We start from the raw sequence: 21059 nt of genomic DNA, 5'->3' as shown, positions 1-21059 counted from the left end.
CCATTTAATATTCCTACCAGAGTCTGTTTATTTTAAACTGTAGTACAAAGTGGATTTAACCGGTTTGGTGGTACGTATCGAACAGGCTCTGTGTAACTTAGATACTATAGCGTCGCTGGCTGGAGGATGTAAATCAAGCATGGAATCAGTAAGGATTCAGTGATGCAATGAATATGGATATGAATGATTTCTTTCTTTGAAGGTATGTATGGGTGGGATGCAGAGTATATCATGGTGTTAGTACTAACATTGAAAATGACCTTCTAAATGGGTTTGCCAATGCAGCTCTAATATGCAGACTATTCCAGTTCTTCGAGGACGCCCTCACATATCCGTCTAATCTGCCCCCATCTATCCAGCAACATGTGTAACTTCTCTCTTTCCCAAGCTCTTGATCCTATTCCCTTATCGCTATCTCCGATCTCTTCTCCATGGTCTTCAAGCTTGTTCTTGATAATTTCCATCGTCCCGATGCACTCTTTCAGGTATACTTCTACCCAGCCTCGTATCACGTTCGCGGTCTTCTGCGCGTCGACGCCCCGCTCTGAGCGTCCGTTCACGTAGGCGCGCCACTCCCGGAGATTCATGTATTTTAGGCATGCGGCGTAGTGGAGGGGGGTTTCTTGGGTGAGGGGGTGGGAGAGGGTGTAGTTTCTTTTGATATAAGTTAGTATCGCGTACGCAGCTTTGTGATCGTGTATCATGGCACAGGGTTGAAGGAGAGGGTATGTATGCTCACCCAAAAATCTCCTGCTTCGCTAGTTCTTGTTTCTGGGATATGCTTAGATCTTGGAAGATTATGTCGTCGAGGTAGATGCTGTCGGATGGGTTGGTGGGGAGGGTGAAGCCATCTTTAGTTAATGGTCAGTTGTTGGTCGGTTCTAAGGTGTAAATTCAAAACAAGGGTAATGTACTGACATTCAACTAGAAGAAAATCATTCGAGTGGTTGCCATAGCTCATGTAGACCTCTTCGCCCTTCTCTGAATGATGTTAGTCCTCTGCGCTCATTAACATTGGGAAAGGGGATAGAGTATACCGTATCGCCGCGTTGCTCGGAAAGTATACTTCTTTCCGTCAAAATTAACATCACATGCCTGCATATCATCAATATAACACACTCTTGCACAGATGGTATATAGACAAGGGATAAACCCACCGCATCATCAACATGATTAAAGTAATCCGCAAACGGGACCATTCCAATTGCATCATTCCAATCCTCTGGCTCGTCTTTCCCAGGAGAGACATAATAGAAGCTCCTCGAATTGATAATGCACCAGTAATAAGCGAACGTCTTCCACTCAGTCTCCGGGTACACTTTCAAGACATTTGCCCAGGCATCTTTCAGGCGCTTTTCTTGCTGGCTGAGTAGGTTTTGATATCGCGTGTCGTAGTCCACGCCTACGGGAACTTTGGAGAAGGTGTTCCATTTTCCAGAGATAGAGGGCGGAAGGAGGACTTTTCCCTTATTTTGATCTTGGTCTTGTTTCTCTGCTGAGGAAGGGTTGGCGTTGGCCTCGTAGCTTGAATTCGATACCCGAAGATGCGCGGGCCAGAGGACCGGCATGCTATCTTCAAACTCATCAAACGAGGGCCATACTCTCCGCCAAGCATCGAGATTTTTCAGAAGAGCTGGATCGCCATGTGTGAGAAACGCAGCCATTATCCCGTGTATTGATGTCCCAGCGGGAAATTGCGATGTGAATGATGATGGGATAGAGTCGATAGTCAGCATGAGGTCCACAGGAATGGTGAGCATAATCTCATTGCTCTAGGTAAATTAGCAATGTACCATAGTATCTCATCCCTAGGTCTAGGAGTACAGATTTCAGCAGCCTACTTTTATTGTTCGCGTCGCCTTCATCCCCAACCGTCGGCCGGGGAATCGTGCCGGGGTGACGCCCTTTATTTTGATCCCCGACGCCTCAGCCCATTGCATGAACGCAATATGCTCGTCGCCAGGTGAATCATCCATCTTCTATCTTGAATTCTGCGCTACTGAACCACGCCGTTGAGATCTGTTGACGCTTGACTCCGATAGGAATCGTGGATGATCGATTGGTGTAGTTCTGCACCGATTAGATAAGCCGATCGATAAGGGAAATTTTATCCCGCATCAACAACATCACATCGGGTGGGATACATCCCTTGCAGGAGTACTCAGACTCACTTACTTACTTGAAGCTTGTTTATAGAGCTGCACCGCGCTGCGCTGTGCTACACAACTGCTAACAGCAGCCACGCACACCATGTCCACCCCCAGCGATGCCCCTCCCGACTCGCACATCGATCATGCCGCCTCCCTCCGCTACTGGAACTCCGTCGCCGCCAACACAAAGACCATGCTGGGCATGCTAGGCTCGTACCCATGGTACACGCGAATCGATCTCCGAGGATCCAAGACCTTCCTCGGCAAAGTGCGTCGCATGATCCCCAACTGCCCGACGGAAGGGAAGCTCCCACTGGGCGTGGACTGCGGCGCGGGCGTGGGTCGCGTCACGGAGGGCCTCCTCAGCCAAGTATGCGAGCGCGTCGATGCCGTCGAGCCCATTGAGAAGTTCACAGAGGTGATTCGGAACTCGGAGCTGAAGCGGACGGGTGTTGTCGGGGATATCTATACAATGGGTCTGGAGAATTGGTATCCTGAGAAGAACAAGTACGATTTGATCTGGACGCAGTTCTGCGTGGGTCATCTTACGGATGTGCAATTGAGGGAGTACTTTGTTCGATGTCGGGAGGCTTTGACGGAGACGGGGATAATGATCGTGAAGGAGAATCAATCCACGGATCCGAATGGGTTGGACATGTTTGATGAGGAGGATAGTAGTGTGACCAGGACGGATGAGAAGCTTCGGACGCTGTTCAAGGAAGCTGGGTTGGTGCTTGTTGCGTCGGAGTTGCAATTGGGGTTTCCGAAGAATTTTAAGCTGTTGCCTGTGAGGTTTTATGCGCTGAGACCGTCGACTTGAGGGTCTTTGGGAGATTATTCAGTGACGTGATACGGCGGTGCTGTCTAGCTGGCTTGTCGGACGTGCTGGGTAGCGTCTGCCGCTGGGACGTCCGAATCATCACGGATGCTTATGCCTTTGGAGCCGAGGTTCGCGTCCGACTATCAGTGCGGACGCTGGCATTGCGCAACCCCCCTTGAAGGGATGCGAACTTGTGCGCAGCGGACAATATACCCAGGCGGTGCCGTGCATACTCCTAAGGAGAGAAATTGCAAAACCCGTCGCAGACCAGCGGCTTTGCACACCTGCTGCGAGCGGATCGAGATGCAGAGTGCTTAGTTGAATTGGTACGAAGTATCATATCTATCTATGCTAGCTGCAGAAGTGATGCCAATGCGAAATCAACAACCCTGGGAGACATGTTGTTATCGACAGGATCAAGGAGTGTGTGATGGCTATGCAGTCTCCAAACACAGGCCAGACAGCATAACAGATCATGTATGAAAGTGGGAACAAGCAGGGTATCGGTGTATATAGTACAGTGGCTCAAGCCGTCGTAAACATTCCATCATCAAAATTTTCTTCAATTTCCTTATCTCATCACTCAGCGGTCTGGTAGCGTCGCGGCGGGTAAGGCCCTGCGGCTTTCGGCATACCTCAATGATCACTCGGTGTAGACGGGGGAGCCTGCTTCTCTCGGAACCAAGGCACGAAACTTGGCAGATGATCCTGCATCGCCTCAAGCCTGGTCCGACCACCACTGGGCGCATCAGGGTCGTCGGTGTACGGGATACCTCCCTGGCCCCGGTTTTCTGCCCAAGCCTTTTTCTCGCGCCGAAGATCGCTTTGGACCCAAGGTATCGTGACCAACGTCCAGAGGCCGGCCCATGCGAACGGTAACGACCATCCTAGCTACACATCACTTAGTACCAAGTGCTTTAGTTGCTTGAAGTTCACTCACAGTGTATGCAACTGGCTCTGAAACAGTGAATATAATTGCCGTAATGGCGGCAGCGACAACGATAGATCCCCCAGCCCAGAAACAGTTCATCTGGAACAGCATACGCCGGAAGTACGGGCTAGATAGGTATCGGGTGCGAAGCGCATATCGGTAGATCTGACCACCACCCCCATCAACTGCCACTACATCCTCGATCAAAACATACAGGGCGGTCGGCATTGTCGAGCCTTTGGGTGTTGATGAGATCCGGAAAGGCGCCTTAACACCACAAACACGAAGGATGTCGAGTGCGAGGTACATGCTACCGAAGTAAAACATCACCGTCGGAAGGACCATGGCGACTAGTCGGACTATTTACCACACGAGTTAGCGGGGACACAAATAAGGCGAGGAGATAGGTTTACCATATGGTTCTTCTGGAACGGTTCCTCTGTGACGATGTTAGTCTAGTTGTGAAAAAATGGCTAGCAACACCTACACAATCAGCTCAATCGCCAGTATCAACCAGACGATGGTGAAATTGATATGGAAGAAATCCAGCTACATCCGGTCAGCGCCCACTTCTATACAAGGTATATCCACGGAAGGCGTACCCATCCCTTCCTAGCGTTCAATGGCCGGGCTCGCGAGTCTTTCCGGAACAAATTGTAGAGACGATAGAAGTATTCAAATACCGATACACCTCCTAACGAAGCCGTCACAATACTGAATACTATAGGACAGTGAATGAGTGACTGATTCAGGAATAAGGTAGAGAGGCCGATTTCACGTACCCAGATTATGCGAAAGATCAGTGGCGTACCAGAGCGCCCAGTAGAGGACGAGCGGTTGGGCCAGAGTATCAATCACGAAGATTGTCCAGAAGATAGCGATGGACTTCTTCCTCGAGCGCAAGGAGTATGGGAGCGGTGGAGGCTCAGGACACGCAGCGGGCCTCGATTCCTCGTCCATTGAGTTGGCAGTTGTGGTGCGGGTGGGCGAAGTTTAATCTGTCAGTCTCACGCAATCTGCAATGGCCGGGTCTATGGTAATAGTATTCGAGAGACAAGGGAAGACATGACGGGAGAGGACGGAGATAGGAATGGGAGGAACAGGAAGGACAAATCCCAGATGAAGTCAATCTGACTGACGAGAGATAAGCCAGAAAGGCCGGAAACGACGGCAGGGACGCCTCGTAAACGAGCCCAAGGCTTTCAGTGGAAGTGTTTTTGCCATCGGCGGCATCGGTTGGTTTTGGCCGTGATGCCTGACGTAACCGGGCCGTGATGTCATGCTGCTAGTTGTCGATCCCGCGCTCCAGACCGGTTCTGCACAGGATATGTGAGACATCGTGGTTTCTTTGTTTCTTCACCTGGAATATTGCAAGGAGTGAGGGCACCATCGTTTTTCCCATACATACAGGAAATTCTGGGGTATGCTTATCTCTCTCGCAGAAATGTGAACCAAGCGGTTGCAGGGAATGGAACAGGCATCCAAGCGACGGAAGGAAAATAGTATCATCCATACATTTCGTACATTAAATTGACCTCCACAGTAGCAGTGGATGAGAAGATTATAAGGGAGCTTTGATATAGAATCGGCTTAAGTCGAGTTGGTTATGCCCTTGGTGGATGCGCATAACATGATTCCAGAGGAATAACTTAAGAGCATCAGCTGACCCATTCCATTCCCTCTTGAGGCGGTACAGACCGAATTTGGCAGGAAAGACTCGGAATGTGCCGGGGTTACTCTAAACAGAATAGCCGGTGATCATCAATCCTAGCAGTTGCAGTTTGCTATGCACATCGAATACTTATGAAGTGTCTATCTAAGGGTCTCTTGATCCACTCCCGACCGCGTCTCCACTCGCTCCCCGTCCCGATTTCAGGGTAGCTCGGGCCGTACCACTGGATGATGCAGCTAGCACGGTATCTTTGCTGTAATGCTTCTCTCAGTTAATAGTGATATTTTCACTTACTGACTAGCTGAAGCTAATTGCCTGTTTCTCCACACACTACTTTGGTCATGAAGGCAGGTACATCGAATTATTGTCGTTATAAGTGACGTTGACTGCACTGCATCGCCTCGAAATTCCAGTATCCAACTTCCATCGCTCTTCTATCTATTCCCATATGTCCGGCTTCTACGATCTATTGAGCCAAAAGAAGACGATCTTCTCGTGAGAGCAACCCTTATCTAGTTGCGAGATTATTGTGCCAATCTAGTGATTGCAGCAAGACTTCTCTCCAATTGAGCTATCTGTCTCAGAACCGTGCCCGGATACATACCAATGGGTTCAAAATTAATATGCAAGAAGTCCTCAGATGAAGTGACAGCGGTTGCTAGCTGGGAGACAGTAATGAGCAACTACCATCTTCTCGAAGCTACTAACGTCGACTCACTAGAGAAGACAGCTGATGGCCTCATATACCAGGCAGGTCTCTCATCCGCCGTCTGGGAGATTGGGTCTCAGGCAATCTGTAAGGTCATCGGACGATTCCCGTTACGACTGGACTAATCTTCATAAATCAAAGCTCTCCAACGTAGGATTTCAACTTGACCACAATCATGTTGCGTGGCAGAAGTCTCTAGATTTGAGCCATTATGAGGTTCATGAGCTTAGTGACGCCTGGTGATACTTACACCCCCTCTTGTCTACCCACTCCTAGTCCGTTTAGGCCCGGCTGACGTGTTACTGACTAAGAAAGTGCGGTAACACTGATCGATCCTAGTTATATGAATAGGATTCCTCTTTGACATCAGAAGTCTCACTTGTGAATCGTTATCTTCAGTCACTTGGAGAGCATAATCTAACTATGCGCCAAATATTGTAGTAAATTACATAATATATGTTGCATCTGATTCACGTGACAGCTGTCCGCCACCCCCGCGGTGTGTTCGGGCTTCACCTCGCATTTCCTCCGCGACGCTGGTTCGAATCGCGTCTCTGCCTCTGCATCTTCCTTCATTTTCTGCTCCCCCAACCCGTTGTCTGGGAGATGGATTGACGTCAATTCGTGTTGGTCGAAATTTGCATGAGACAGTCTGGACGCTGACATGGCCAAAGATGGCCCCGAGTTTACGGGATTTGATTGATTTTCTCCTTGCGGAGATTGCCCTCTGCGGTGACCAAGGTCAGTTGCTCGCTCGTCTTTTTCTTTTTCCTTCGGTCGTGACGGTCTCGAAAAATCCCCACCAACATGGCCAACCCCTGCATGCGCCATCCGTCTGATTGGACCATGAGGTAACATCCAGCTCGGGTCTTTTCAACGGCGAACCTTGCCTTTGGATACCTGCATAAACTTTATCGCCTAAATTTGCATTGGTTTTAGTACTATTATGACTAGTCAGCTAACCTCCTTCAGGCGCTTCTCCTGCCGATATACTAACCTTCATCGATACTTTCTATGCCAAGGCGGCGCAAGATGCAGTTGGCCGCGCGCACACTGTGGACCGCCGGTTCCAGGAGAAGGTCTGGTCCTGGCTAATGAAGAACCCAGAGGTATCAGTAGGCAAAGACAGAGAAGGCAATCATCTCAGCCTCCGAGATGCCGAGCGTGGTCAAACCAATGCGGAGACAGACCAATCCGCCAACGGAGCATCGGACTCGGCCCGGGTGTTTGTGTCCAAAGAGCGAACCTGGCTCGCAGTGGCTGGTCACGGACCGGATGAAACCAAGGTGTTCCCCACGGAATTCGCTCTTCTCTCTATTATTGCATCGCGCAAGCACAACGGCATTGCGCAGACAGAACTAGTCAGAGTCAGCGGCCAGGACAAACGTTCCGTGCCGAAGCGTACGGATGTTCTGCAGCAAAAGGGCTACATCGAGAAACGCGCCATTCAAGTCAAGTCTACTCGTACCAGTCTTTGTACCTTGCGCAAATTCTTGACACCAGAGCATGCCCCTGTAGACAGGGAGACTGGCCAGGATGCAGATGCGACCAAGCAGGAGAATATGATCGATTTCAAAGAGTTTCTTGATCAACTCTTCCAGATCCTCCAGGAATATCAAATTATTTCTCGCAATGACTTGAAGCAGAAGCTTGGGTTTCAAGATCACTGGCGCTGGAGGATCCTATCCCGTGCGCTTCGGAAGTTTGAACGTATTGGCGTTCTTAAACGTGTTCGAGCTTTGTCTCAGTATGCCGACACTCTGAAGAAGTTCCACCCTTGCGTCATGCTTATAAGAGAACCAACGGAGAGAGACTTCGAACTATTTAACGAATTCAGTCGCGGCATACTGTCCAATCTAGAACAGGAAGATAACCTCGACATTGAGGATGATATGGAGCAAGATGGCACATCACAGAGCCCTTTACAGCCAAACAGCAACGGCACAATCGGTCTAGTGAAGCGTGAAGCAGTAGAAGAGGCTGGTCGGATTCTCCCTTCTTGGTCCCCAGATAGGAGCATACACAATCAGATCTTTGAGATTGTTGATCGAACAGGGACTGATGGTATCACCAATCAGGTAAGCACCTGACATACTACTGTGATAGCAAACGTTGACTGAAGCCATCAGGGAATCCTGAGAGCCTGTTTTGGCGGCTACTTTAGACGACCTTTGGAGAACGCAGTGAGTCGTCTCGTAGAATGTTGGCAGCTATCCCAACCTCTGCACCTGCGCCATCTGGCTATTGTGAGAGACACGGCGCTTCAGCGCACTATCACTCATTATGTGCATTATACTGCAATGAACTTCAAGCAGCTGGTCGATTCAGGGGAGGCGCTATGGGAGGCGGTTGAGTTCGCTCCCAAAAAAGCAAAGTCAATTAGCGCACACATTCATCCTGTTGATGCCGCTCCCCAACTTGATGCTCATGGGCTCACCCTCGCTGTGCCAAAGAAGGAATTATGCAAGGATGGGAACGTTACACTGCTGGAGTGTATCTCGGTCGTTAAACCGGCAAACTACGTATTTTCAGGCAGCGATGCCGTAGCGGCACGCCGGGAGGATGGAACATACACGATCCATCAACGTATTCGGGGTTCTGGTGACTCAACTGCGCAGCCTTATGCCACGCCGGTTAGGGTGAAGATAGAAGGTCAGGAGGGCTCTGATACAGAGATGGCTGATGTGCCTTCTGTGAGACCGGTCAAAAGCCGCCCAAGGAAGTCGCAACTTGATCCCGAAGTATTCCGGGGCATGTCTGAAAAGGAGAAGCTTGAGGCTCTTGGATTGGATGAGACTTGGACGGAGTACAGCGTCTTGCTCATAGAACGCACCGGGCCGGGTGTGTACGTTACTACTCGTGGACGTCGGCGACCGGCAGGCAAGAGGCAAGGGCGGCCAAAAATCAGTCGGATCGCCGTGTTCAAGACACCAAAGCTGGCAACTTTGCCTTGGTTTCAGAAAGACACGGCCGAGCCAGATGACGAGTCTGTGCTTGTATCCAGGAAGACTCGTTTACAGGCCAGCGGACGGACTCAGTCCTCTCCTGCAGTTGATGATGGTCTCCCACCCCAATCCACTTCTCCAGCTCTTTCTGTTAGAGGATCGAAGAGATTGCGTCAGGATGGATCAGATACCGAATATGGATTGGAGAGTGAAAATGCGCCAAAGCACCGGCGTGTTGAGGAAGTCAATGGGGATTCGCAAGATGGTTCGCCGACTGCAGAACCGCTCGAGCGTGAACCTGAAGCGACACAGACGTCGCCCTTGAGACGAACTAAAAGAAAAAGAGCAGTGTCGCCTATGCTCACACAAGAAGGTCCCTCCCAGACAGAGGACGGCTCTATATTGGATAACGTTTCGTCTCGGAAACTCCCGCGGAGCAGCGGCCGACCCGCCACTCGCAATGGGGATATAGAAACCTTTTTTAAACGGGCTCGCTCTGGACAAGCCTTACGGGACAGAAAAGGTACAACCGCCGAGTCAACCGCTGAAACCGGAAAAGGCAATGATGCCGTTGAAGATGAGCCTGAGGCTTCCGCGGCGGAAAGGCCATCAGAGAGAGGTGCCGTTACCAACGAATCTTCAGAAATCGCTACGACAAACGAAACGACTCAACAAAGCTTGGCTGAACCAGCTGCGCTCGAAGCGACAGAACAGAAGAAGAGTGCCCCAGAAGCACCTGGGCCTTCTGGTAGAAAGCGAAGAATATTCGCAGAGAAAGGTGGCTCTGTCGCTGTCCTCCGGAGGTCGATTGTCATGGATATCCTGGAACAAGCTGGCGGCGCGTATCCTATGGGCACAGAAATCTGGTATCCATTCATGACAGCCTGGCAAAAGAAGAGACATAAGGAAATACCAGATCTGCGCACAATCAGGTCGGTCGTCAAAACCATGGTCGATGCCGGCAAAGTCCGGCAGTTGACTTTCAGTGGGCGAGATCGAAAGGGTGTCATGGTAACAAAAAAGATTATCTATAAGGCTGACATGAAGCCCGACGACCCCATGATTCTGGATATGCAAAAGGAAATGCTGGCCACAGATCGATACTACTTCCCCCCTAATGTTGAAATTGACCCAGAGATCTCAAAGAATGGCAATCGGGGTACGCCACGCAGAGATGAGAAGCTACTCTCACAGCTCCCCGTGGAACGGGGCATTACCGTACAGCTGCACCAAAAGCCGGCAATGGTTCGCGCCGTGGAAAAGCGCCGACGCCATATGCTGCGTAGCGAACTGTTGCAACATTTGAGTATGGGAGAGGAGTATGAGACAGCAGACGGTGCAGAGATCGTGCGACTCATGACTCTGAGTCGTCGCGGTGACCAAGATGATCCACGCGCATTGACATCTATCTCCCGACCGGGGCGTGCGGGCGATGGGCCCAGACGAGGACAAAGACAGCAGGTGGAGGCAGGGCTGGCTTCACTGCGCAAGATGAGGCGACTGTGGTCTACTATAGCACCCCATGCGATGCTCATGAATACGAAGCCGACGTTCCATGCCACCACTGGAACTTTTGGTACGGAAGCTGGAATTCCGGCTATACAAGCCGCAAGAGACCGCGCGAAAGCGGCTGGAAGAAAGAAAACCCACGACCTACCGCATTCCCTTGATGATCTGTTCAGCCAGACGCGGAGACGAGTCATGGACGACACTGGAGACGCTGACCCACGATCACGCCAGTTCTTCCGGGATAACAATACTATTCTCAAGTGGGAGCTCAGCCACGAGGATTTGCTCCGTCGAAAGAGCGCGGATCTGTTCTATATCAACCAGACTGTTCAAAACATGGAGACTCCTGGCATCGAAGGCGATATCCGGTTCGATGTCGACGAGCAGACTGGCGACGTAGCTACAGAAGTGACACCTATGATTACTCGACATAAGGCGCGTCTGGAACGTCAATCTTCACAACCGCGGCGAAGACGGTCCGAGACTGCCACAGAGCCTGGGCATCGTCGTCTTACCAAGTTGAATGAGAGCATTGCCACTGACGGGAATAAGCTCGCTTCGGCTCAACCCGTCTCGCGCCAGCCATTACGCCGGAGCCGTCTTGTCTCGCAGATGCCTCGGACACTAGTCCAGCAGTTCATAGCCGCAATTGTTGCTGTGCGCAGTTTAGCCGGAGGTTCCGATGCTCGTCTGGTTGATTGGTCCCTTCTTTGCTGCTGCTTTCCGGACTTGGACCCAGCCTTTGTTATTCACCGAGCTAGAGGAATACTTGGAAAATATCGCCTGCAGATCGCCAAGTTGCAAGGCGATTTCCAAGAAAGGTTCATCGAGGCGTATGCTAATAACGAGGTCCCTCCCATTGACTACGACAATTTGGAAGGGTATAACTGGAAGGGGGTTATCGAGTGGGCGAATACGAAACTAGATGCCCCCAAGTCCGAGAAGCTCCCGGATCTACCTGCAACGCGAGAACAATTTGACAGCGTCTTTGAACTAAGGGAGGAGGCGCTCGTGCCAATAGATGAACTGTACCAAACCAACCAGTCGATAACCGTGGGCCGCAAGCGCGCCCTGATCGCCGGTGTCCCGTTCGCTGCTCCTCTGCCGGAGAAATCCAACCGACCTCAACCGCGGAGAGCGGAGCTGTCCCGCTTGGAAGTGGTCAAGACCTGGGTGCGAGCCAACGTGGTGACTCCAGAGGAAAAGTACCGCCCAGCCGAGGCGCGACAGGCACTAGAGATGTTCGGAGAGCACGTGGTGCAGCAGGCATTGCAGTCTCTTGTAACAGAACGAGCACTCTCCATGGGCAACCGAGGCCGCATTACCCCAGGCCGAAACTACGACGTGACAGAGTACTTCCTATTGGCACTGGGCCGGCGACGAGTCATCGAAAGTACGGAGCTGCGGCGAGCGCAGCGATTCAAGACCGAGATCCTGGACCCGACACTGCGCAAGCAAGGATACATGGATATCGACTACAACGCAGAAGACGGCGACATGCTTGTAGTCATCAACCTATTTGCCACTGGTCGTGTGGTGCTTCACCCGCGCGATGTGCCGCGCGAGAAGTACGGACTAACGGACGGTGGCTACCTGACGCGGCAGATCGACAAGGACAAGCTGCGATTCTCGATGGAGGTGCGACCGGCCAAGTCGTACGTCTATGGCAACCCTATCCAAGAGAAGATGCGAAGCCTTGTAGCACCGCGTCCGCAGGGCGTCGACGCGGCCACGCAGCTGCCAGCAAAGATACCCCTGTGGTACGACATCCACGGGTCGTTTGTCCGGGTGCTGTGGGACATGGCGTTGGCGGCGGTCGTGGGATGCGTGGCGACCCGCCCGGGGATCAATGCGAGTGTGATAGCGGGGATGTTGAAGCCGACGATGGGCGAGTGGGAGGTGCAGCTGCTGTTGGAGTGGTTGGAGGGGGTGGGTGTGGCGACGCAGGAGTCGGGGTGGGTAGTACGAGAATGGTGGTGGATGGTATTGGGTGATATTTAATGTACATTGGCAGATACAGATTTAGTGAGTGTTTAGTAGCTCAAACTTGATGTATGTAAATGACCAATTTATTGCCAGAGACAATTTGGACGTCAATTTTACCTCAATCTTATCCCATACAAAACCTACAACACCGAAATACCCTGACTTCTATCTAAATCGCTCTATTACTCCCAACACAATCATCCTTGAACTACAAACACTTAACCCCCATCCCAAACATACCATACTACCACACCCACATCCTACATCCTACATCTCGAACATTCAACCACAAACTCACATTGAAATTACCACTTAAACCCCCGAAACACAACCTGTGGCAAGCCTAACACAAAACACCTAATATACACAACCATACCTAATAACCCAGGGTACTGATAGAAACCATCCAACGCCAAACAAACACCATTGCTTCATGTGGAACACAGACAAAAGTAGAGAGGATATCAGGATCACTCCAAGTCCATGTCGCGCGTCAGACGTCGCAAGATCATGGCTACTAGGGCGATGATGACGCCGATAATAGCTCGGTCGAGCCAGGGTGTATCTTGAGATGTTGCAGCAGCAGCAGCAGCAGCAGCTGGCACTGGTGGTGCAGGAGGTCTTGTTGCTGGGGGAGTATGTTGTAATTGCTGTTGTTGGGGCTGCTGCGGTTGTGGTTGTGGTTGTACCTCAGCTTGAGGAACCCGAACCTGAGACGTATCCACATCTGCAGATATACCTGCATCCGCAGCTGCAGCCTCACCCTCATCCACCACCACCTTATCCTCCTCCCCCTTCATCTCCTCCCCCCCAAAATCCTCCCCCTCAACCACCACCCCACTCTCCCTACAAACCCCCCACCACTCCCTCATAACAACCTCGTTCCCCCTCCCCTTACTCCCCTCACACCCGTCACACCTCCACGCCCTACTCTCCCTCGCATACCTCCTCCTCACCTCATCCGCCACATCCAACCCGCCCACCTGGCCCTTCGCATCTCCATCCATGAAACTCCGCAGCGCAATCAACGCCGTCCGAATCCCCCACGCCGGCTGCCACGTCTCCTCATGATGGCCCGAGATACTGAGACAGATCTCGCGGTTGACTTCGAATCGCCCCGAGGGCGTTAGGAATCGGAAGCTGGGCGGGCGGAGTGGGTAGGTGGGTGGGAGGGTGATGCGGCCGTGGTAGATGCCGCCGGCGTAGGGGGAGGGAGGGGGTGGGCCGAGGAGGGTGAAGTGCCAGTCGAAGAGGTTGCTGTCGGATACTGGGGCCGCGTGGAAGTAGGGTGATGGGTTGGTTTGGAGGTCCGTGGATTCTTTGAGGAGGCGGCGGGTCGAGGGGGACATGTTCTTTTTTGTTCTTTTTGTTTTTTTGAAGGTTGGGTTTTGGGTGGTTTAGGTTGGGGTTGGTGGTGTTACACCGATCGGTTGGTTGGTGTTTGTGTAGGTAGGTGGTGTGTATGTGGTGGTGGATGGTGAGGTGAGGTATAGATGATGATGTGATTGATGGATGGTGTACGGAGATATAGATAAGGTGGAGATCCGGATAGGCCAGTTGGCCTGACGTTTACATGCCTTATTAATCAGGTGTCATTTACATTCCATTAACTCCGTAGTTTAAGATCATTCATAAAAGTTCTACGCGTTTAAGCATTATCATCCTAATATATACTGGTACACATCAATCCCAGCTCCGCCATTCATCCTCTCGTCCGTGCATCTCCTCTTCGCTCATCTCTCCCTCGCTGTCTTGCCCCCGCAGCCGAGGTGACATCGGCGCCAATGTCTTCATCGACACCCCTGTATTCGGCCGCTCCGGGTCGCGCACCACATCCAGTGGTTGGTTCGGCGTCCAGTTGGCTGCTGCAGATGCACCCCATGCGTGGCTGTTGTTCATGTTCCGCTGGTACAAGTCCCGCTGGTATTGCTGTTGCTCCGCCGCCTCCCGCTCCCGTCGCTGCCGCACGCGATCGCGCGCCTCCATGAACTTGGCGCTCGGCTCCCAGTGCCAGCCATCGCCTGTCGTCGTACACACCGGCACTGGCCACAGCAGCGGGCGGTCACCGAACAAGTGCCGCAGATTGCGTCGCCATCCCAGGTCGAATGCGAATGGCATTTTCTCGCTGTCCTCCTCGTCCAGATAATTTTGATACCGGTCGTGCTCACGCTGGCGCTCCATCTCGGCGTATGATCGCGACAATGCCTGCTGTGCGGGTGACATCCGCATCCCGGACGGTGATACACTGGGCGGAGGAGTCGGTTCCTCGCCCTCTTCGGCCCGCGTCACGCCCGGGATCGCATTCGCGTGGGCGTCGAGGATCTGTCCCCCGTAGTCCTGCAGCCGGTGACCGAAGCCTTCTCGATCGCCCCCTTCACTGCCCAGCACATTCTCGTAGCGGTGGCGATCCAGCGCTTTCCGCAACGGAGACACATACCGGGTCTTCTCCAGACACTCAATCGTCGTGATTCCCCGCAACGCCAGGCTGATATGCCAGACGGTAAACCCTGACAGCACCAGACCAATAATACCACCCAGCACGGCCAGCAACACCACGTTGATCGGCAGCATCTTATCCACATCGATATATTTACTGTCGTCCAGCATTTCCGTCCATATCCACAGCGCCGCGACGATGAAATCCACCCAGCAGAAGATCGAGGTATATATCAAGAACAGCAGGAATGCTTTGTAGTTATACAGTCCGACACATGTCGCCAGCCATGGACAGTGGTGATCCATCTTCAGCACGCAGCGCTTGCATGTCGAGCAGTGGTGCGCGCGGTCCGGTTTGGGGCACTGGCATTTCTTGCAGAATCGGGATCCACCGGTCGAACTGACGGTGTAGGCGGTATATTGTGGTAATTCGGTCACTGGAAGTGCACTGTATTCATGTCGACCGCGGCCGCTGGGAGTGAGGGGGGATCCGGGATCGGTGAAGACGGCGACCGTGTAGCATGCGTTGAGACAGATGTAGAGGATGATTCCGAGGAAGGAGCTTGGGATACCTAGTTCGTAGGTCTGTAAGCAAATGAGTGAAACAAGGAAAACCACGGCTACACACCGATCCAGGCACTCTCAGACGGCTTGAAGCCGACACTGGCCTCGACCCAGACAGCCCATGTCGTTAGGCTGTAGACGAATGCCAGAGGGAAGAATGATGCTGCCGTGCAGCAGTAGCGTTCAATGCGGAGAGCCCAGGCCCGCGGACGTCGTTTCGGCCACGAAGGCGAGGATGGAGGTGAGGCTGCCAGTGTTGCCATGGTCATATGGAGTATGGAGTATCAGCGAGATGACATCCACGTTGCGAGCGACGATTCAAATCATGGCGATAACCGAATATACAAGGGCGTAGTGTCAGCAGCGCAGCGGTGACAACTCAAATGTACAGCAGTTGGATGATACAATCTACTATAAACGAGTCTAAAAAGGAGTAAAGTAGGAATGAGAGATGACGGGGAGAGCGGAAGTGGAGGGAAGGAATGGAACTGATGGATCTGGCGATCTGAGGCACCACATTAGTCTTACGTTACATGTACCGTACCGCACAGCCACGGTTTGCCGATCACATGCGCCTATATTTAGATTGTGGCTCGGCACCTGTTGGTTGTTCACAAAACAGCTGCCTGGTATTATTTACTCTCAACTACCGCGCAATCATAATCATTTATCATTGGGAATTCCATCCCATACTATGGTATAAACATGAGTCGCTGGTGCAACTACAGCACCAACAAGTATCCCAAACGCCGCTGATACTGCCTCAATATATGATAACCGCAGATGCGACAGGATATCCTAAGAAACCAGACCAAACATATACCAGAGAGTATAACACAGTGATGAAAGAAAATTTCGGAATGTAGTCGCTCAGGAGGTCTTCGTTGTCGTTGTCGTCGTCAACTGGCCTTCTTTGCACCATCCATTGACAGGCTGCGACAGTTAGCATGAGCGTATTCCACCAGCATTGCGTTACTTACCAGACAACTCAACCGGTAGCACCAGGAACAGTTGGACTTGGGGTACTTGTAGAAATCGACAATCAGAAGGATAAAGCCCACGAGCACCGCGACCAAGGCACCCGCGCGAACCAACCACCATGCCCACCACAGTGGCTTCCGACCCCGGAAGAAGTTCACTGGGTTCCACTTGTTGTTGCTGGCGCCTGCTCCGGTGCGAGTCCGACGTCCCTTGAGGAAATCAACCAGGCTGGGCCCAGTATTCACCTTCTGGCTGTCATCGGGCGTGGGAGTGCCTGCTCCGCCGCTCATGGCAACATACGGGTTCCGCGCCAGGCCAATCCTCTCGCGCAACGCGTTAGGCGACCGAAGAAGACACAAGCCCAGAGCCAGTCCCATGATGAAGCCTCCTATGTGAGCAAAGTTATCCAATCCTGGCAAAAGCCCCAACACGAAAGACACCGCAATACCCAGGATCATAATGATCAACTCCACCCAAGGAGAAGCGCGGTCCTTCCATGTATAAAGGAGGTCCAAGATGAAAAGAGCGAGGATACCGAACAGAGCACCAGAGCAGCCACACGACGCCTCGCCCTGCCCGGCATAGTTGCCGCCCAAAACAAAGCCCCAGATTCCACTGGCCACATAAACCAGGAAATATCTCCACCAGCCGATCATCCGCTCCATGTCAACTCCCATGGTCAATTGCACGATCAAGTTGAAACCGATATGGATGAATCCGGTGTGGATGAACATGGGGATAATAAACCGGAACCATTGATTGGGCGCCGGTTTGTCGTCAAGCGATCCGTGTGGATGAGGGTTCGGTACACCGCTGAAACCGCACGCTTCGGACAGTGTGCACTCGGTCGCCGACGTGGTGGCATTCGGGCAAGAGAATAGGATTGTTTCGTTGGCGTTCTGAATGCCAGGCACGTTCTTCATGCATGGTGTGTACCGCGATCCCATGTAGATTTGCATGTACGAGGATGGCCCGATCATCACGTTGAAGGATGGTTTCGTCTCGATAGGAGAGCCTGTAAATTGAGCTGCAGAATTGTTAGATAGACTGCAAGGGACCTCTTTGCCAGCCGGACATACCATTCTTCACCAATTCCACGATGAACACAATGATTTGGACCAAGGTAAACGCATATGTTACCCACGGGATCTTCTTCTGGAAGAATCCCTTCTTCCTGTTCCTGTTCCTCCGCGCTGTCGGAGCGACCGGTGGTTCGATATCTTCAGGGGTGGGCGAATAATGAGTCGGCTGGTGCATCCAGTTCGGCGGCGGAGATCCATTTGCATATTGATTGCTCTTCAGCGGAATATTTTCAGAATAGGGTTCATCATTCAGCCTCCCACCGGCCGCATATGCTTGGTCGGAACCGAGAGATTGTTGACTGTGGTGAAGTTGAGGGTCGGCTGCCGTGGGCTCGTAAGGATGTGTGTGGAAGTCAGGATGGCCTGGGGTCGGAATGTTATCGAAGTGAGGATTGGCTTGCTCATAGGAAGGTGGGTTGTTGCTGTAACCGCCGTGGTAGTAGCTGTTGGCTGCCATATTGAATGGACAGCCGGGCGGGCGAAAAGCGCAGACAAGGAGGTCGTGTGTCAATCAGGTCAGTGTGATGGCCGAGTGCGAGCGATTGTCCGGTAAGCTTCTGGCTGGCCGCTCGTGTGGTTGCGTAGTAAACAGTAGAAATTTATTTTTCTTCTGCGAACAAGAGGATGGTTTGTTGACAGGGGTTGTCTCGCAGAGATGACGACGGCACGTTTGGCGGGCAACAAGCAGGGCTGAAACAATCAATCAGAGAATGCCCCTGACCCGGAACCGACTTTGAACTGCGGCAAATGGCCCCCAACGATCCAACGAAACGAAGGATCTATCTATTCTCCAGCGGAATTCAAGGGAAAAAAAAAAGTAACGAGAGATTCTTTTCCCCCAAAATACACAGACGAGGACGGGGAATAACACGGTCAAGCTGTCAAGAGAAGGACAAATGAACGAAAAGCCGGTGAGATAATAAAAAGATGGGGAAGAAAGAACGCCGGACGAAGTTTAGGCAGGCGGTTTTCAGTCTGGGCGGGCGACTATTTTTGGGCGCTGCTGATCTCCAAGAAACTTCGTCGTCAGCCACCAGTCCGGATGGAAAACACTCCCCGATGACTGAGCAACGCGGATCCAGTCATTGTGAAGCGTCAGTTTGGTTGTGTTCCCGCAGGCCACGCAACATCCCGCGACCGTGAATGGCTTTTGAGGCTATGGCACAGCAGAGCAGTACTAGTACTAGTGACCCGTTGCATCATGGCGGTGTTTCCCCCCACCACGATTTAAAGACAGGGCTGGGCATGTTGTGGCTGGTTATCGTTGGCGTATGCCTCTCTCCACTTCAACATTATAGCAATGAGTTATTGTGTGCAGCAGTGTGTCTGCTCTTCTGCTCTTGACCGACATCCCCTTCCAGCCTTGTCATCATCATGTCCTGTTTATTATCAACCCGATCGGATGCTCGTGTCCACGCATGCTTCCTTACACAGTTAGTACTTCAGTACTTACGAACAACACTAATGAGGGAAATCACATCCCTTGCTGCAGACCAATCATACACGGGTTCATATTTGACATTAAGCATTACTAGACATTTAACAATACCATTCGCCTAACCCACACGAGGTTCATCTATACATCGATTCGCGTGTGGAATCCGATCTGGGAGACATCGTATTTCCCCCGACCCTGCTGTCCTGAGCGACTCATTATACAAGCCAAGGAGGTAGAACCAAAAATCCAAACTCACGGGATCCCAACCCAGGACTGAAGGGTCGGGTGCTCCCGTCTCTATCGGGGTGGAATGCCACATTACTTGCCGTCCTACACGCTTGGTCCGCGTGTTCGCATTAAAAATCGATGCCTTTCCGTTCAGTTCATTAAGTCTGTGCGCAGCAACGCGCTAAGGTTGATCATAGTAGTCCCGGAACGCCACGGCAACGCCATCATTTGAATCGAATGTACCGAGTACAACAGGGTCTATCCCAACCCTCAATCGTCAGCTGCACAACGCACTGTGTAACTCAAATCAGCGATTACTTACCATCATGGCAGACCCTGTTGTCTTATACCAAAAAAAGCAAACAAACCAAGAGCAAAAAAAGATAGTCATGATGTCGGTCAGGCAAATACGCTTAACCAATGGCCAGGTGATTCCCTTAGCTGGAGGGCGTGGATATCGAGTTGACGTGCGAGTCGAGGATGCCCAAGGCTGCACCCATTTCCTCGCTGCTGTGTCCGGTCAACAGCCATACGAGACGGCTAAGCTTCTGGTACAGCAACGCGGGGAAATAGACCAGCAGTGCCCAGAACAGCAAGGACAAGACGACCATCACGAAGGTGTTGGCCACCAGCTTCTCCCCTGGCGTCATCACATAGAGTCCGAATGTAACCTCGTAGCGGTAGTATTCCAGCCGGATACGGTCGACAGATCGCTGCAAGATGTTGCGCCGGGGGTGCTTCATGGACAAATGACTCGAACAAGGAGAGTTCGTCATGGTGGAAGAGTATTTGTTGATCAGCTCATCCACTGCAGCCGGCGCATGCGACGAGATATGTGTGGAGGTTGAGGGGGTGTAGAACGACTGCATTTGCGTTGCCATTTTTAAACAACACTAGAGGGGTCACACTGGAAGGGCCGTGGTTTCCCTTGCGCTACACGTTGTCGAGTGCTCAGCGCTTTCCTGTCCGCTGCCTCGGTCGGATATCGTGCTGAGCAATCGCTCGGGAGTGACGCAGGTCCTTTGGCTCCGAATTAACTGGCCGATAAGATCCTAATCAATCTGGAACGTCTCCGCGTCTCAATAGTCGGCCGTGAAGGGGGGTTTGTTTTATCGAGGTAAAAATCCGTTAAGAATGGCTATGGGGGAAAGGACCGACGCGAGAAGATCGGAAGCCGGGGAAGGCTTGAGAACTAAACAGACAGTTGCTGAGAAATACAGAAGCGGGGTCAATGCAAGAGAGAATACAAGTAGCGGAGATTAAGAGGAAGAGGAGGAGAGCAAGCAGTAACCGACTAAGGCACCAGGGGAGGATGAAGTGAGAGTTGAGTTGGGGGAGATGGAGGAGAAAATCGGTAAGGCGCGGATCGAGGAAAAGCCGCCGTGAGGGATGATTGGAAGAAGGAAGGTCTGCTCAGGCAATAGTCCAACTAGTCCAGCTCCAGGGCGTCCTGGCCAAGAATTAATTCGAACTAAACAGCCGCGGATGACTCCAGTGTCTGGGATGGTGCAGAGTCCAACTGATGCAGAGTTGCTGGATCATCGTCATTGAAATTAATTTGCAATGCGACGCTCGCGAGGGCGACTCGGTCATTGGCCGCAACCGGCG

At 52.0% G+C, this 21059-nt stretch overlaps 8 protein-coding genes across 8 annotated transcripts; 3 read left to right on the top strand and 5 right to left on the bottom strand.

Moving 5' to 3' along the window:
- Positions 1 to 198: 198 nt before the first annotated feature.
- On the bottom strand, positions 199 to 2021 carry BO88DRAFT_369369 (ribosomal N-lysine methyltransferase). Its single transcript, XM_025704142.1, has 6 exons — positions 1842 to 2021; positions 1158 to 1772; positions 1038 to 1095; positions 919 to 981; positions 740 to 851; positions 199 to 654 (listed from the first exon to the last, which is right to left on the bottom strand). The coding sequence occupies exons 1-6, from the start codon at positions 1974 to 1976 to the stop codon at positions 300 to 302; spliced, it is 1338 nt and encodes a 445-aa protein (XP_025560559.1). The 5' UTR covers positions 1977 to 2021; the 3' UTR covers positions 199 to 299.
- BO88DRAFT_86530 (N-terminal protein methyltransferase) lies at positions 1976 to 3290 on the top strand. Its single transcript, XM_025713207.1, has 2 exons — positions 1976 to 2135; positions 2197 to 3290. The coding sequence occupies exon 2, from the start codon at positions 2251 to 2253 to the stop codon at positions 2968 to 2970; it is 720 nt and encodes a 239-aa protein (XP_025560558.1). The 5' UTR covers positions 1976 to 2135; positions 2197 to 2250; the 3' UTR covers positions 2971 to 3290.
- BO88DRAFT_86484 (uncharacterized protein) lies at positions 3289 to 5023 on the bottom strand. The gene is made up of 6 exons (XM_025713206.1): positions 4684 to 5023; positions 4504 to 4622; positions 4389 to 4450; positions 4315 to 4340; positions 3911 to 4260; positions 3289 to 3861 (listed from the first exon to the last, which is right to left on the bottom strand). The coding sequence occupies exons 1-6, from the start codon at positions 4859 to 4861 to the stop codon at positions 3607 to 3609; spliced, it is 990 nt and encodes a 329-aa protein (XP_025560557.1). The 5' UTR covers positions 4862 to 5023; the 3' UTR covers positions 3289 to 3606.
- A 1088-nt stretch (positions 5024 to 6111) lies between these two features.
- BO88DRAFT_406437 (uncharacterized protein) lies at positions 6112 to 6681 on the top strand. Its single transcript, XM_025707146.1, has one exon. It carries the CDS (start codon positions 6249 to 6251, stop codon positions 6405 to 6407), a length of 159 nt encoding a protein of 52 aa, XP_025560556.1. The 5' UTR covers positions 6112 to 6248; the 3' UTR covers positions 6408 to 6681.
- Positions 6682 to 6940: 259 nt separating this feature from the next.
- Positions 6941 to 12737, top strand: BO88DRAFT_392262 (putative TFIIIC transcription initiation factor complex subunits Tfc3; the record flags this gene model as incomplete). Its single annotated transcript, XM_025705051.1, has 3 exons — positions 6941 to 7023; positions 7255 to 8360; positions 8412 to 12737. Exons 1-3 carry the CDS (start codon positions 6957 to 6959, stop codon positions 12735 to 12737), a joined length of 5499 nt encoding a protein of 1832 aa, XP_025560555.1. The 5' UTR covers positions 6941 to 6956.
- Positions 12738 to 12812: 75 nt separating this feature from the next.
- On the bottom strand, positions 12813 to 14207 carry BO88DRAFT_369357 (ubiquitin-conjugating enzyme E2). Its single transcript, XM_025704141.1, has 2 exons — positions 13691 to 14207; positions 12813 to 13540 (listed from the first exon to the last, which is right to left on the bottom strand). Exons 1-2 carry the CDS (start codon positions 14069 to 14071, stop codon positions 13193 to 13195), a joined length of 729 nt encoding a protein of 242 aa, XP_025560554.1. The 5' UTR covers positions 14072 to 14207; the 3' UTR covers positions 12813 to 13192.
- Positions 14208 to 14405: 198 nt separating this feature from the next.
- BO88DRAFT_427372 (rhomboid-domain-containing protein) lies at positions 14406 to 18190 on the bottom strand (the record flags this gene model as incomplete). The annotated part of the gene is made up of 6 exons (XM_025709007.1): positions 14406 to 15743; positions 15807 to 15854; positions 16251 to 16297; positions 16699 to 17730; positions 17783 to 17999; positions 18047 to 18190. 6 exons carry the CDS (start codon positions 18188 to 18190, stop codon positions 14406 to 14408), a joined length of 2826 nt encoding a protein of 941 aa, XP_025560553.1.
- A 1339-nt stretch (positions 18191 to 19529) lies between these two features.
- BO88DRAFT_86138 (serine palmitoyltransferase small subunit family protein) lies at positions 19530 to 20610 on the bottom strand. Its single transcript, XM_025713204.1, has 2 exons — positions 19774 to 20610; positions 19530 to 19709 (listed from the first exon to the last, which is right to left on the bottom strand). The coding sequence occupies exon 1, from the start codon at positions 20330 to 20332 to the stop codon at positions 19889 to 19891; it is 444 nt and encodes a 147-aa protein (XP_025560552.1). The 5' UTR covers positions 20333 to 20610; the 3' UTR covers positions 19530 to 19709; positions 19774 to 19888.
- Positions 20611 to 21059: the final 449 nt, after the last annotated feature.

The sequence above is a fragment of the Aspergillus vadensis genome (assembly GCF_003184925.1).
Source record: "Aspergillus vadensis CBS 113365 unplaced genomic scaffold BO88scaffold_19, whole genome shotgun sequence".
In the NCBI taxonomy this organism is placed as follows: Eukaryota; Fungi; Ascomycota; class Eurotiomycetes; order Eurotiales; family Aspergillaceae; genus Aspergillus; species Aspergillus vadensis.
This window is presented reverse-complemented; position numbering and strand designations above follow the sequence as displayed.